Raw genomic sequence first — 17,580 nt, 5'->3', positions numbered from 1 at the left:
CACTGGTGTGTGATAACAATGTCTACTAGTGTCTCTGCTAATATGAGTTTGGAAATAATGGTGTAAACTGAATGGTGAACTGGCCACTATCCTGCTCGGGATCAAAGTGTTGGATGTCTTGTCCAACCAACATGAACACCCTTTGGCCCACCTGCTTTCAGGGAACCAGGACGGTTTAAGTCGTGCTTTTAGTTTGTTAGAGCGATCTACTACACTGGAATAACTTATTTCACTGTAATGATTTTAAATGTCTTTATAGTGACAGCATTTTCACAAAATGTCTGTTTACAAAAAAAAGATGAAACCAAAATGAAAGCCTCTCATGTTTATGATGAAAATGATTCATTGTGTATCTATATAAGAAACTCTGTGTGTTGTTTTGTGTGTTTGCAGACTGTCAGACTGTAAGATCACAGAGGAAGGCTGTTCTTCTCTGGTCTCAGCTCTGAAATCAAACCCCTCCCATCTGAGAAAACTGGATCTGAGAGGAAACAACCTGAAGGATTCAGGAGTGAAGCTGCTGAGTGGTTTTCTGGACAGTCCACATTGTAGACTGGAGACTCTGAGGTGGGTTCACTGTCTGCTGCTAGTGCAGCACCTTCATGTTTCATCAATAACTCTATTTGATTTATCTACGTATAGATCCATAAAGTGATACATTTTCTGGTAATATGTTCCACTTCACATCAGCTGCCTCGTTGTCTGCATGTCATCCTCTACAATCATAAAATGTACAACTTGTCTGGCTTCATGCTGCTGTTGGATGGATTACTGAACAGGCCTACCGGGCACAGTCCCAGGGGCCCAAAGTGTCAGGGGCCCCCCTGACCTTTACCTACGAGATGTCACTCAAAGAGACACAAAAAGACCTCAAAGAGACACATAGAGACTACTGTGGTAGTGGGTGTGGTCTCTCCCCTGCAGCCGTGCACAGACCACGCCCACTACCACAACTACAAAGAGACACAAAACGACTACGAAGAGACACAAAGTTACTTGAATATATATACTATACTTCAGTGTTTTTCAACCTTTTCTGAGCCGTGGCACACTTTTTACATTAAAAAGATCCCGCGGCACACCAATAACCAAAAATGTTACAAAATGACACCTTTTAGCGTAATACAGCATATATGCCATGGTGTCAAACTCAATCTCAGAGAGGGCCAAAACTAAAAATTGGGACAACGTTGAGGGCCAGTCACCATTTAATAAACAGGATTGAAGGGATATTGGACAAAGTGCAAAAATAATACATGTTTAGGTAGGCTACATTATTTTATGCATACGTAGAGCCAGATGTTTGGCATATTTTCTTGGCTGCCAGTTCATTAATATCTGGGGTTGGGTTCTGTGGAAACCCTCAATGTGGAGTGAAGGTGTGCATCAGTGAGATGACTCCTGTGTGGGTTTTTGTTCATCTTCATCACAGAGAAAAGCTGCTCACACGGGTATGTGCTCCCAAACATGCAGAGCATTTGAGCAGCATGTACAGTAGGCGGAGTTAAGGCATCGTTTCAGGGATGAAGCTTGGAACCTGTGCAGCCTCCACAGAGTCAAACTTTGCCTTGAGTGTCATTACACTGGAGGTCTATCAGCTCCATTTGGATGTGCACAGGTGCTCTTTCCACTTCAACTGCAAACGGATTGCTGAGCAGTTCAAATTCAAATTTCTGAGCTGCCGAGTGAACTCCGTGCCAAGTGCGCCCAATTATCAGCAAATTGCGCAAACGGGAACACAGCGGTGGAGACTTTTATTGCATCACACATGTCTGTGATCACACGACCCCGTCCCTGAAGCTGGAGGTTTAGCGCAGTGAGATGCTTCGTTATGTTGCACAAAAAGCCAGCTCACATCACCACGTTTCGTCCCGGAGCTCTGTGGTGTGGCGGGCCAGTTATGATAAACAATGATATGTTCTGGCGGGCCGTTGTACCGAGGGCCGGATATATGCTGACAATTTAATGACAAGTCTCTCAATGTGCTGATCCTTACGAGGCTTTTCATCTGGGTTATGTTGTCCAGGGCCCAGTTCAGAGTCTGTATTTTTCCTTTTCAAATATTTCTCCATCGCTGTTCGTCTTGTCACCATAACCTCTCCCGCACTCATTTAATTCTACTGTTTTAAATTAACAAGGTCCTTATTGCGCTACCTACTGCCACCCACTGACATGGAAGAGTATTATTTAGCCAGCCACAATATTGCAGCTCAGACGCTCAACGATGGCGATGTATTTGCAACAACTAAATAATATTTTTTTGACTCATTAAGTGTAATTGGACATTTTCCCACAGCACACCTGGCGATCTCTCACGGCACACTGCTGTGCCGCGGCACACCAGTTGAAAATCACTGCTATACTTGATAAATATATTATGTATACTACTTGATAGACTCAATGTTCATCATTAAAAAGAAAGTGTAATTGAATCACACTTAAAGAACAAAACCTTTTTTTAATTTTTAGGAAAATAACTGCTAAAGTAATTTTTTTTAAACATTTCTGATGCTGACTTTTTCAGATCATTTGGTATTTTTCAATACATTTTATTAATAATAATATTATTGTATTTTCTGATCCACTCTGAAGAATCTGGATCCATACTGATCAATGATTTTAAATATCTTGACAGTGACATGATTTTCACAAAATGTCTGTTTACAGAAGAAGATGAAACCAAAATGAAAGCCTCTCATGTTGATGATGAAAATAATGATTCATTGTGTATCGATATAAGAAACTCTGTGTGTTGTTTTGTGTGTTTGCAGTCTGTCAGACTGTAAGATCACAGAGGGAGGCTGTTCTTCTCTGGGCTCAGCTCTGAAGTCAAACCCCTCCCATCTGAGAGAACTGGATCTGAGCTTCAACAACCTGAAGGATTCAGGAGTGAAGCTGCTGAGTGGTTTTCTGGAGAGTCCACATTGTAGACTGGAGGCTCTGAGGTGGGTTCACTGTCTGCTGCTAGTGCAGCACCTTCATGTTTCATCAATAACTCTCTTTGATTTATCTACATATAGATCCATAAAGTGATACGTTTTCTGGTAATATGTTCCACTTCACATCAGATGCCTCGTTGTCTGCATGTCATCCTCTACAATCATGAAATGTACAACTTGTCTGGCTTCATGCTGCTGTTGGATGGATTACTGAACAGGCCTACCGGGCACAGGCCCAGGGGCCCAAAGTGTCAGGGGCCCCCCTGACCTTTACCTACGAGATGTCACTCAAAGAGACACAAAAAGTCTACAAAGAGACACATATAAGCTGTGTCTCAATTCAGGGGCTGCATCTTTCGGAGGACCCAGCCTTCGCGATCTACGTGGGCCCCGTCCTTTGAGAACCGCGTAGGCTAAACCGTGCGGTCTACGAAATGAGACGACCTACGCTACAGAGCACTTCCTGTTTGCGTCAACAGCTGTTCCCATCACCTAAAATCCCTGCTCAACAGGATTATAAATATATATACATAAATACATTAAACTAAACACCTTTTCAGTATACTGGAAAGGTTTTAGTTTAGTGTATTTAATCAGTTTTTTTATCATATATTCAATAATTAATTCATAGATCTTTTTCATAATATTGTTTTTCTAAATTAATCATTTAATTAAATCAGTTGCTATGTTAAATATCTCATTTTCAATCAGTTAAAGTTCTTGTAATTAAATGTATTTATCAATAACTTCATGTCATTTCATTCACAAATACATACATATATTTACATACATACATACACATATATATATATACACACATGTATACACATATAAACACATATATACACATATAAACACACATATATATATGTATATATATGCATATATATATATATATATATATATATACACAAAAATATATATATATATATATATATATATATATATATATATATATATATATATATATAGATATATATATATATATATATCGTTTCGGGGATGAAGCTTGGAACCTGTGCAGCCTCCACAGAGTCAAACTTTGCCTTGAGTGTCATTACACTGGAGGTCTATCAGCTCCATTTGGATGTGCACAGGTGCTCTTTCCACTTCAACTGCAAACGGATTGCTGAGCAGTTCAAATTCAAATTTCTGAGCTGCCGAGTGAACTCCGTGCCAAGTGCGCCCACTTATCAGCAAATTGCGCAAACGGGAACACAGCGGTGGAGACTTTTATTGCATCACACATGTCTGTGATCACACGACCCCGTCCCTGAAGCGCAGTGAGATGCTTCGTTATGTTGCACAAAAAGCCAGCTCACATCACCACGTTTTGTCCCGGAGCTCTGTGGTGTGGCGGGCCAGTTATGATAAACAATATGTTCTGGCGGGCCGTTGTACCGAGGGCCGGATATATGCTGACAATTTAATGACAAGTCTCTCAATGTGCTGATCCTTACGAGGCTTTTCATCTGGGTTATGTTGTCCAGGGCCCAGTTCAGAGTCTGTATTTTTCCTTTTCAAATATTTCTCCATCGCTGTTCGTCTTGTCACCACAACCTCTCCCGCACTCATTTAATTCTACTGTTTTAAATTAACAAGGTCCTTATTGCGCTACCTACTGCCACCCACTGGCATGGAAGAGTATTATTACTTAGCCAGCCACTATATTGCAGCTCAGACGCTCAACGATGGCAAAGTATTTGCAACAACTAAATAATATTTTTTTGACTCTCTTGCTCCTTATATGGTATGACAGAAGGTAGTAAAACAAAAATCACTTTTGAGAACGAATGAAATTATATTTTAAAATATTTCAAAAACGTACATGACGAAGAGATTCTGTTCAAATCGACCATGTAACCTATTTTAAATCACTCAAAAACATATATATACACAAAGTACTTCAAGGTACTACAAGTACTACCACAATTTCACCTATTTCTCGCCAGGAGAAGGCGAGCAACGTTCACCGTTATCATTCCCAGCCGCGATCTACGGCACTTTCACACACACACTTCATACCCAGCAGCACGAGCAGAACACACTCTATCGAACTATCGCCTCCGAATTATTCTAATTTAAACCGTTAGAACGTTACTATCGATCTGCCACAGATATCAACTCAGCCCATCATCATAAACATTGAAACGCTCCGTACCTTTTAGATGTTTCCTGGATGAAAATCGAAAAAAAAAAAAAAATATCTTTTCCGCCATTACACATCGTCTCTCTGCTGGTTCTGTGAGAACCACTGAGTCTCTGACGAGCTTCCATGACGAATGAATAATAATTTCAGTTTTGGCCAATGGGTTTGACCCATGGGGGCGGATCACAGTTTTCGATTATTTTATTGGCTTAAAATTCGGTCAAACAACTCAAAGAATGAATGACTACAATGCCCAGAGTCTCCCGGATTCAGAACTGTGGGAATTGCGCAAATCGGCCAATCACAGGCTGTGTTAGGTTCAAATACATCACGTAAAACTGATATTCTAACGAAAATTAGCCATATTTTACAAGTTTTCATATAGCACAGACTCTCAAAATGATGCCACACTTCTGTATTAGATAGATTGAACACTATTAGTGATAAAAGAAGTGAAATATATAGATATATAGCATTTAAAAGTACAATAAGAGCGATATCGGCTGCTTCTAAAATCAGAATTGACGTTGGCTGACCAAAGCTGACCTGTACACCGGCATTGATTTCTCAGGCATACTTCACTCTAGCAAAGCCAATTTTTTTTTTAAAAGTACTGCTGACATTGAGACATGAGATTTGGGAGAATTTAGGCCTGCCTGTGCATCATTTAAAATCAATAAAAGTGCTTTTTAGGCACAAAAAAAAAAACGAACCTGAACATTTTCAATTTGAGCTGTGTGTAACAATCGTTTCAGCACTTACCAGTAACATATACAATGATATGTACACATATTAACAAAGCTCACATTTATTTGTATTATTTTTCCATTTAAATTATTCAAATAGACCTTGTAGTTAGCGAGATAAGCCCCTTTGCGTAAGGGTAGGACATTTTCGAGCACATGGGCTAAAAATAGGCCTAGGGTTCAAGAGGACATTTTCCCACAGCACACCTGGCGATCTCTCACGGCACACTGGTGTGCACAGCAGTTGAAAATCACTGCTATACTTGATAAATGACTATGTATAATACTTGATAGACTCAATGTTCATCATTAAAAAGAAAGTGTAATTGAATCACACTTAAAGAACAAAACCTTTTTTTTTATTTTTAGGAAAATAACTGCTAAAGTAATTTTTTTTAAACATTTCTGATGCTGACTTTTTCAGAGCATTTGGTATTTTTCAATACATTTTATTAATAATAATAATATTTTATTTTATGATCCGCTCTGAAGAATCTGGATCAATACTGATCAATGATTTTAAATGTCTTTACAGTGAGATGATTTTCAGAAAATGTCTGTTTACAAAAGAAGATGAAACCAAAATGAAAGCCACTCATGTTGATGATGAAAATAATGATTCATTGTGTATCGATATAAGAAACTCGGTGTGTTGTTTTGTGTGTTTGCAGTCTGTTACAATGTGAGATCAGAGAGGAAGGCTGTTCTTCTCTGGGCTCAGCTCTGAAGTCAAACCCCTGTCATCTGAGAAAACTAGATCTGAGCTTCAACTACCTGGAGGGTTCAGGAGTGAAGCTGCTGAGTGGTTTTCTGGAGAGTCCACATTGTAGACTGGAGACTCTGAGGTGGGTTCACTGTCTGCTGCTAGTGCAGCACCTTCATGTTTCATCAATAACTCTCTTTGATTTATCTACGTATAGATCCATAAAGTGATACATTTTTTTCTTTTTTTTCTGATCTGCTCTGAAGAATCTGGATCAATACTCATCAATACATTTTGTAACAGATGTCTCAAAGTTATATAAAGCATCATCCATTTCACATCTTTCATCAACCTGCATATCTGCAAACTCATAAGAGGGGATTTGAATTTTATTTTAAATATGAGCTCTAACAGGTCGCATTCTGTACTCTGAGAATAAAATTAAGTGATAAGACACATATTTACTTTAAGCTAAATAATAATTTATTATTCAGTGATTAATCAGTATTTCAGCTCTCGTTGAACTGCTGGCTAGTTTTTTTCAATCAATATCATTATTAACCTTTATTTAGACAAAATCCATTGAGAACGAGGTCTCATCTTCAAAAGATTTAGTCAAATAAAAACAAAGATAGCAAGAGTAGTGAGAACCATCGCCTATACAAAATAAAGTGATTAGTTTTCATTGAACCCTGTTACTGTATGACTTAATATTAACTTCTACTGTTAAGGTGTGTTCACACCAAACGTGATGAACGCGGCGAAATTACATACAAAGTCTATGTACAGACGCGATGAACGCGAATTTGCGATGGCGCGGCGCGATTGATGTGTCAAAACGCCGAATCGCCCCAAACGCAGAAGTTGAAATATTTGAACTTCTGCGAAAAAATCGTGTGACGCTCCAGCGCGATAGCCAATCAGCGTTGAGTTGCTCCCCATGTCATCAGTGAAGTCCTGCTGTTGTTGAATCAGGAAATAAATGCTGTAGCCGCCTATGTTCACCCAGAGCTCTACGATCCCTCATATCAGTAGAGACCGGACCAAACTATGTGTGTGTGTGTGTGTGTGTGTGTGTGTAAACCATATGGTACAAATAATGAATAGACGCTGCCGTATTTACGTCTATATGACGATATTGTGAGTGTTAATGGAGCTGCTATAATGTTAGCATAGCCTAGCACCGATCGATCCGAGCTTCATTGATAAAACAAGTACAAATCGGCATCATTACGTAGTTATTTCGGAGTCCCTTTTTGTCGGTTTATTGCCGTTAAATCACAGCGAAATCTGTTTATTGTGTGTTCATACAGCTGTAGTAAACAGCCGACGTGTGGCTCGCTAGACACAGTGAGCTCGATGAAATCCACGGAGCTCCTCCGGACTATGTTATGAACCAGACATGACGGAGTTTAGTTTCCCCGTGATATCTGGGACTTCCACAACACGTACTGAGCAGAAATAGAGGTGATTTTTCCACGGTTGATGGCGGACAGTTGAACGGCTTTCAGGCCGATAAGCCACGCCCCCTCTCCGGCGCGTCCAGCACGATTCATGCGAATGAACACAAATAGTCCCCGGCGATACCGGCGGCGCGAATGACACGATTCATGCCGCGTTCATCCCGTTTGGTGTGAACACACCTTTACTGTATGGCTTGATATAAACTTCTACTGTTACGGTAAAGATGTTAGGATTGTGGCCAATCTTTTATTTGCGATTAATATGCATTCAATCCAGTTATATTATTTAAATTAAAATGATAATCTACTCTGGCTGTGGTCATTACAGTGAACAGTGTGATGAGAGGGCACGTGAGCTCTTGTTGCTGTACTTTATCTCCTTGTAGCAGAGGCTACATTCAGCGTACCCTGCCTTATCAATGTATTTAAAACACTGTGACAGCGGGAAGCTGTACTCACGTCTGTTTAGACCTCCACCTTTATCCAGGCCCAGCTCCACCTTTATCCAGGCCCAGCTCAACCTTTATCCAGGCCCAGCTCCACCTTTATCCAGGCCCAGCTCCACCTTTATCCAGGCCCAGCTCCTTCACATCTCAGCCCTGCGTCAAGCTGCGCTACACAAACAGCCTCCTCTCCCTGAAGCTCTTTGACCTCATCATCTCATCAGTATCTGGGCCTCACTTTAAGTTATCTTAAAAGTTATTATGACCACGAAATCGCCTCATTAAAAAAAAAAAAACTGCAACCGGATCCGCCGGTGTTCGGGTTTAACGTTTAACTGGGTTGAACTGAACCGGAACACGGGGGGGGGCATGTTTCATCACGTTATGTTTTTTCCTCCTAAATCGCGATGATGACGAACGTTAGCAGTCCACAGAGTTCCGCATGCAGTGGACATTAACTTAACCCAGCAAGTCTGAACTGTAACGGAACATAACGTAACTTAATCTTTAACGGAGGGAAAGACGCTGTAGACATCTTAACGCTGATTGGCCAAGACTCCACACGTCACATCAAAGATGTTTTATTGTGAAGAACTCTACGGATCTACACGATTCACGTGGATGATATATTTTTGATTCAAAACGGAATTTTTGCAGAAAGTTTGAAGGTATGAACCTGTTGTGCTCCAGGTTCATTTGAACATTTGCTTTATGATCAGTTTGTCCTGAAAGTTCATATTATAGTTGAAACAAGTCATGAATTCTCCTGACTTAAGCTGCAGAGAGGCCTGGTTAGCTGATGATACAGCTATACTGTCCTGTGAGTTCAAACTCCCATCATCACATGTAGCCCTGTTTAGCCCTTACTTTCTAGGTTGACATACATTACTTTAACACATGAATATTTAAACAGTCAACATTTATTATAACACCAAAATTGTGACCCACAGAGAAATAAAACACAATAATAGTACCCGGGATTTGACAGTCAGTGTGATGGGACCATAACGTTGGCGCGCTTGTTGGAGCTCATTTGAATCTCAAGGAACAGTTGTGTTCAGTACTCGCTGTTCCTCGGTTCCTCAGAGAGCGCTAGATAACAGACTTGGTAAACCCTGTGTCCAGCAGGAGGCGCTGTGATGAGAGGAACATCTGTCCTGCGTCTCTGTTCCTCGGTTGCAGCACAGTCCTGAGCACATCTAATGCAGCAGCTTGTGGCAGCACTCAACACACACTAGCCAGAGATTCACAAACTCCAAAGAGTTCCTTATGTTGCTACTACAAAGGTCCGTGTCATTATATGTTTATCTCACAGACTCACTCACACACTCGGTGCAAAACAAAGGGGTTTTCCCGCACGCACGCTGGCTCTCTTCTCCCAGCTAGCGAAGCCGCTAGCTTGTTAGCAGCTAAGTCCAGATGCAGCGATGACCTCAGCGGTACTTAAACGTTTTACCGACCCACCCGGCTTCCAACACGGCTCACTTTCTGGTATTATTAGTGCTACATCTCTCTCTATCTTCACCCGCTTTCCCTCTTTTTCTCTCTTTCTCCGCTTCGCGCGCTCTGGTCATTAGTCCCGCCCCTCTAAGAACCCGGTAGGTTACCGACAAGTCTCATCTGACTCTCCTGATTGGCTGGAAACACATTGACACCTGACCAACCAATACGGTAAGGACACGAGATGTTCAAGGGCAACTCGGACTATAGGACACTTGAGGACTTTTCCAAACTATATTTCTCTGCCTATGAACACAAATGCAAATGTACTGTTTTACAGAAATGTCAAGGAACACATGCAAACAAATTAGCAGGGCGCTACACTTATTTCACTGTAATAATGATTTTAAATGTCTTTACTGTGACAGGATTTTCACAAAAATGTCTGTTTACAAAAGAAGATGAAACCAAAATGAAAGCCACTCATGTTGATGATGAAAATAATTATTCATTGTGTATCGATGTAAGAAACTCTGTGTGTTGTTTTATGTTTGCAGTCTGTCACGCCGTGACATCACAGAGGAAGGCTGTTCTTCTCTGGGCTCAGCTCTGAAGTCAAACCCCTCCCATCTGAGAAAACTGAATCTGAGAGGAAACAACCTGAAGGATTCAGGAGTGAAGCTGCTGAGTGGTTTTCTGGAGAGTCCACTTTGTCGACTGGAGACTCTGAAGTGGGTTCACTGTCAGCTGCCTCGTTGTCTGCATGTCATCCTCTACAATCATGAAATGTACAACTTGTCTGGCTTCATGCTGCTGTTGGATGGATTACTGAACAGGCCTACCGGGCACAGGCCCAGGGGCCCAAAGTGTCAGGGGCCCCCTGACCTTTACCTACGAAATGTCACTCAAAGAGACACAACAAGACTACTGTTGTGTTTTTTCCTCGTTTATGATCCTGTTCTTTGACTTTAGCTAACGGTTGGCTCAGTAACTGTTCTCTATCTGACTCGTGGTGAGCTGGTCTGAACTCTCACCTAGACAAGTTACACTGTGTACCTCAGACAAGTCATAACAGAGGGTTCTTTGATTAACCACCTTCTCTTTCCCAACTCGTCTTCTTCTGATTTAACTTCTGGCCGCCCGTCACAGCGACCGGCTCCCGTTCTTCCCCTGCGTTAGAAATCTTGCCCTACTTGTTTATCTACGTCATCCCCCCTCTACCTTCACCCGGGCTCCAAGGCCGCTATACTAGACTCCCTGTCTCAGTGACGTGAATAACATGTGACAATGATACCGGCCATTATCACAGGATGAATGTGAATAGACATCAGTGTTTCCCCTACCAATATATTAGGGGGGCGCCCCGCCCCCCCCAACGGCACCCTCCGCCCCCCTCTTGGAGGTCGAGTTCATTTTGTTTATTTTTATTTTCTATATAGCGCCAGATCACAACAGAAGTTATTTAAGGTTCCTTTCCTATAGAACAGGTCTACACCTTGTTCTTTTATTAAACAAACTAAACAGCCTTATGTTATTTATCTTATTTACAGACGGTATGTCATTTCTGTCTCTACATGGTCACGCATTTACAATTCTCCTCTGATCTCTGTATCGCGCATGGCGGAGTTCCGCACCGATGCGCACACACACACACACACACACACACACACACACACATGCGCGCACACACTGGTGCACTGTTATCCCGAACTAGTTGGCTTTACTAGAAAATTGCGTGGAAACCCGTTGCCTCAAACCATTTAAGTTTTTACAAATGGAGGAACTAAACTGGTCAAGTTGTGTTAACATAGAACCTTAAATGAATGCAGTAGACACATTTAAGTCCACATTTGTAATCTTTACTAAAAATCATTAGTTCACTTGAATTATTTCTTTTCTTTAGTCTAAGTTTAATGAAATAACTATCTTAAGTTCAACATACATAAGCATATATAAACAAATGACTAATATAACATTATGTATTGCTCCTTAAGATCATTAGTTTATTTAAGTAATGTCTTATGTTTTAATACAATTAATTATACTATTTGATTTTGAGATTTAATGCATTGTTTAAATAAAATTGTACAGAAGGAAAGAAATTCAACAATACATTTTAATGTTCCGATGTGTTTTATTTTTTCATAACATTGCATTGTAACTGTTAAAACTGAAAGAAATTCCAACTTGTCGAGAGAAGAAATGCAGCATTACACAGTAACTGTGCCTTGTGAATGACTCTTCACATACAGACATTTCAACTTGACTGGATCAGGACAGAGGAACTGGGTTAAACATATCGAAACAACTGAACACAAATATGCAGTCCTGAGCATACACTGTAAAACACAAGTGGTGGAACATTCCTACTCCTCATTCAACATAAACTTCTAACATAATTCAAAATAAGTACCTGAGTAGTTAAACATTTCCTGAGAGTCTCTGGTGACAAAAGGGGATTAAAACCACGTGAGGCTCGTTTAGCAGCTAGCAGACCCCACCGTTGAGGTGTCTCTGCATATAAGACCTAAACATTATGTACCTTATCCCCGTTATGAACTCACAATATGTACACTTCCACTGCATCTTCACAAGAACCTGTAAAAACAAGAAGAAGAAAACTGTTAGCTCAACTTTCAGTTCAACAACCCAGTTCCAGTAACATTAACTCCACTGCAAAACGTTACCCAGCCTCTGCTAATAACCAACTAATGACCTTGTGCCTTGAGCAGCTAGCTAAGTTACTGCTATAAATGCAATAAATGACTCCTGTGCAACCTAACCAAACACCATTTTGAAAAGCTAACGTAACGTTATCTCAGCTAGCTTAAAACACAGCACATGCAAACACACGTGTTAAAGTTATAAACTGGACCCCACAGAAAATCGTCAGCATGCTAACACTCGGCTAACGTTAGCGTTTAGCTTACTTATTGAAATAAATGCTCCGAGAATGATATCTAACGTTACAGACAATATGGTGAGAGTTACACACTCACCATTCCACTTGGTGTAAAGTTGTTTCCGAAATCCCGCAGCTCCGTCAAAGTCAGGTCAGGTTACGCGGTCGGCTGCAGGACGAGCGGACTCCTTTGGACTCATCACTGAGCTGCACATGGCACGAATGCTTAATCGAGTGAAATTCAAACGTCCCCCCCCCTTACAGAAACGTAACCAACTAAGTTATCTCTGCTAAACGTGATCGTATACATCTCAATATTTCAGCTGATTAGTGCAAACAACTAATTCGATTTAGTAATGACACAGTTGTTTTACAAAGCATGAAAGTATAAGTAATGACCACTCACAAATTTGGGTTTACAGTGTGGAGACGCAACACGCGACTGGAATTTCATGAAATGTCTGTTTACAAAAGAAGATGAAACCAAAATGAAAGCCTCTCATGTTCGATGAATTGATATAAGAAACTCTGTGTGTTGTTTTGTGTGTTTGCAGTCTGTCATGGTGTAGAATCACAGAGGAAGGCTGTTCTTCTCTGGTCTCAGCTCTGAAGTCAAACCCGTCCCATCTGAGGGAAATGCATCTGAGCTTCAACAACCTGAAGGATTCAGGAGTGAAGCTGCTGAGTGGTTTTCTGGAGAGTCCACATTGTAGACTGAAGACTCTGAGGTGGGTTCACTGTCTGCTGCTAGTGCAGCACCTTCATGTTTCATCAATAACTCTCTTGATCACAACAATAATCACAACTTGTCTGGCTTCATGCTGCTGTTGGATGGATTACTGAACAGGCCTACCGGGCACAGGCCCGGGGGCCCAAAGTGTCAGGGGCCCCCCTGACCTTTACCTACGAAATGTCACTCGAAGAGACACAAAAAGACTACAAAGAGACACATAAAGACTACAAACAGACACAACAAGTGAATTGAATATACTAGACTGTACTATACTTGATGAATATACTTGATACACTATACTTGAGACTCAGACTCAATGTTCATCATTAAAAAAAGAAAGTTTAATTGAACCAAACCTTGTTTTAGGAAAATAACTCCTTAAGTAATTTAAAAAAAAACATTTCTAATGCTGACTTTTTTTCAGAGCATTTGGTATTTTTCAATATATTTTATTAATAATAATAATAATATTTTATTTTCTGATCCGCTTTGAAGAATCTGGATCAATACTGATCAATGATTTTAAATGTCTTTACAGTGACAGGATTTTCACAAAATGTCTGTTTACAAAAGAAGATGAAACCAAAATGAAAGCCTCTCATGTTGATGATGAAAATAATGATTCATTGTGTATCGATATAAGAAACTGTGTGTTGTTTTGTGTGTTTGCAGTCTGTCACTCTGTAAGATCACAGATGAAGGCTGTTCTTCTCTGGTCTCTGCTCTGAAGTCAAACCCCTCCCATCTGAGAGAACTGGATCTGAGTGGAAACCACCTGAAGGATTCAGGAGTGAAGCTGGTGTCTGATCTTGTGGAGAGTCCACATTGTAGACTGGAGACTCTGAGGTCAGTAGAGGGTTGGAGTCAGTCCGTGCTGGTTTCAGCAGTATTGTACCAAACACAGATCCACAGGCTTCAGGATTGGACGAGAGAGAGAGAGCAGTCAGCCAATCAGATGAGTCAGAAGCTTGTTGTGATTGTGTTTGAGTCGATGTGTTGTTGTTCACGTCTACAGGAAGTGAAGCTTGTTAACAGCTGACGGCATCATCAGATGTTTAGAGACAGTGGTCCTCATTCATCAAACTATCAAACTGTTGATCAGTTCATCTTTGTCACAGCTCTGAGATCAGTCTGACTGAAGTCTGCACATCACTGGCTCTCACTTCATAGAACCAGCGTTACATGTAGCCAATCATCAATCATGGCTGAAATAACCACTAGTGCTGCTTTGTACAAGTTGAGGAAGTCCCAGATATGTGAAACCAAACTCCGTCATGTCTGGTTCATAACATCATCTGGAGGCTGTATTCACTGTATCTATCCAGAAACTCGTCGGCTGGTTTACTACAGCTGTATGAACCCAAAATAAACAGATTCAGCTGTGATTTAAGTTCAACAAACATTCAAATGATGCTGAAATAACTATATCATGAAGTTGAATTGTAAAAAGTCTGGATTCATGCTTTGTCAGGTCTGTCCACAAGACGACAAGCAAACAACTGTTAAAATGGTTGTTTTCTGAATGGAGCCTGGATCAATCAATGCTAGGCTATGCTAACATTGTAGCTGCTCCATCATCTAGGCGTACATAGGTCAGCATGGTTATTGTTTGTACCATAGACAGTCTGTAGTTCATACTCATACATGTATACACATAGTCTGGTCTCTGTATGAGGTATCGTAGAGCTCTGGGTGAACACAGACGGATACAATATGTTTATCCTCCATTTGTGATTCAACAACGTCAGGACGTCAGTGATGAAGGAGGAGAATCTCAATGCTGAAAGGCTTTAACGACACAGCCTCACGTGTGTTTCTTTCTCCATTGGAAATATTTAAATTTGCATCGCGTCTTTCGCCTCATTGGCTCAAATTTACGTCTATTAGCGTCTTTGCATTTACTTTATATGTTATCACGTCGCTTGAATAGTCTGCTTGGCGTTTGTTGTGAAAGCAGCATAACAGGGTTAAATCCATCTTTACAGTGAGCAGTGAACACCTCTCTGGTTCTGCAGTCATGATGCGTTCAGGACTCTCAGCCCTTTATTTCAGTTAAACCTGCAGAGTCAACAGACTGGAGGCCCAAAGTGTCTGCAGGTGTGTGAGCTTGGAGCTCAGTGTAGGTTAACATGAGAGCTGAGAGGAAGCTGCTCTTTCTACTGGATGTGCTGCGTCACTGACTGACGGCTGATGAAGGGAGTCTCTGTAAACACTGATTCATCTCTTCTCTTGTCTTCTTCTTCTCTCATCAGATTGTACTGATCTCTGTCAGCTGAGTCCTGATGATCCAGAGAGCATCTGGAGACTGCTCCACCACCTCCACCTGGATTTTATTTAGTGTACCAAACACCAGAAGACTTTTACTAAAGTCTGACACCCTCTCACATATAAAGACATTGGGCCTCATATAACAACAGATTATGAGCTGGAATGAGGTAGAACAATGAAACTTGGAACAATAACTGGAAATGATGTTCATGTGCTTCTCAAGAAATATGACCCCAATCGGCCACATGGAGGCGCTGTAATCAACATCCAAAAATGTGATTTTTGAAAAGCCACGCCCCTCACACCAGAAGTCCCATCGACTGGAAATTTGACACCCATGTTCAGCTCAATCTGTTCTACAAAACAGCCTTTTGGACCATATACAGATGTTTGCTATCTCCTCCTAAACCTTACCTCTGTTTGCTACCAAATGTTCTGATGATCATTATTGCTAAAATATTGTCAACGCTTACCAAAATCTTGTGGATAACTTATTTAGTTTTCAAGATATTGACCACAGAACATCAAAAGGGGCGTGGCTCAGCACATAACCAGACTTAAGTCAACAACTCTTTGGCCAATCTCCACAAAACTTGCAGAAATTGTCCACAAGAGTGACTGAAACAAACTAAAATCAGCCACCAGGAGGCGCTACAAGTAAAAAATGGTCATATCATAACATAAATCAGACTATAAATCCCATCATCACACAAACTAGACTGTGCTTCTGCACCACAATCCTGCTCACTCAGAAATATTAAATTATAATCTCCATTATTTAGTGTTAGGTTTGATCAGTGACAGGTGACATCAGCTGTGTTCACAGAGTCACAGGGTTAAAGAACTCTGACTCACAAAAAGAGGTTTTATTCTGAGCAGCAGGAGACTTGACTCTGTCATGTCGCTGTAGCCCCGCCCACCAATTACATTCATAGGTCAGAATAAAATAACAGCTGTTCAAATGTTATTGGTTATTAGCAGGTGACGTTCTAGATGAGACATCAACTCGTATAAAAGCACCGCCTACTGACCAATCAGAGCTCAGTACGTGGATCGTTAGGAAATATTGAACCAATAAGAAGAATTTAAGTCATGAAAGAAACACAGTTCAAACTGCTTAATGCAGAAAGAACAGCTGGCAATAAATCACAGACTGTGTGAATGATGAAATGAACACATTAATAATATCTCTGTCTCATGTAGAGCACAACATCTACTCCATGTATGTATTCTGTTACATTAATGTGCTGCAGATGTATTCTGATGAAATGAATGAATATATGTGAGTCTTGTTCTTTCAGTTGTAACCCCGGCGCTGTGAAACAGACTTGGCTTGTTTTCTTTAGTTCTATTTTAGACTCATGAAGTCTTGATGCGTTTAAGTTTTATTCTACTCAGTGAGTTACTATTGATTTCTCTCCTATCAATGAATCTGTCATGATGTTACTTCTTTGATCTCTATTATTGCTGAGTGGTCATTTAATGATGATGATGTTTACGTGACGTTCAGTCATTTATCGATGTGATATCAGACGTGCTTTGTGAAGCATAATTGGTTGAGATGATTTAATGAGATGATCTTGGTTTGACATACTTTGCTCTGATCTTTGTCAGTCAGCAAAGGAAACAGGATGTAAGGTCAGATGCTGTAACCATGGTAACTGTTTAGGAGACACCCTGACTGATGTTCCACCAGGAAGACCACACAGGAACCTTAGAGATAAGTGCTAACCTAAAGAAGTCTGTCATGAGCTGTAAGACTACGTTGTACGTAGTTTATGTTTATCCTACAAG

General features: G+C 40.7%; 1 protein-coding gene across 7 annotated transcripts in view; it reads left to right on the top strand.

Annotated features, from left to right (window-relative positions):
- Nucleotides 1–17,580, top strand: part of LOC306702024 (uncharacterized protein) — a 272,978-nt gene that overhangs the window by 15,710 nt on the left and 239,688 nt on the right. For all 7 annotated transcript variants that reach the window (XM_079167510.1, XM_079167508.1, XM_079167513.1 and 4 more), the window contains exons 10-14: nt 394–567; nt 2,772–2,945; nt 6,506–6,679; nt 10,441–10,614; nt 13,340–13,513. In XM_079167510.1, coding sequence (XP_079023636.1) covers nt 394–567; nt 2,772–2,945; nt 6,506–6,679; nt 10,441–10,614; nt 13,340–13,513 — 870 coding nt within the window. The remainder of the gene's footprint in view (nt 1–393; nt 568–2,771; nt 2,946–6,505; nt 6,680–10,440; nt 10,615–13,339; nt 13,514–17,580) is intronic.

This window comes from Pholis gunnellus (assembly GCF_910591455.1).
Source record: "Pholis gunnellus genome assembly, chromosome: 10".
NCBI lineage: Eukaryota > Metazoa > Chordata > Actinopteri > Perciformes > Pholidae > Pholis > Pholis gunnellus.
The sequence above is the reverse complement of the archived record's forward strand: the minus strand, read 5'-3'. Positions and strand labels throughout refer to the sequence as shown.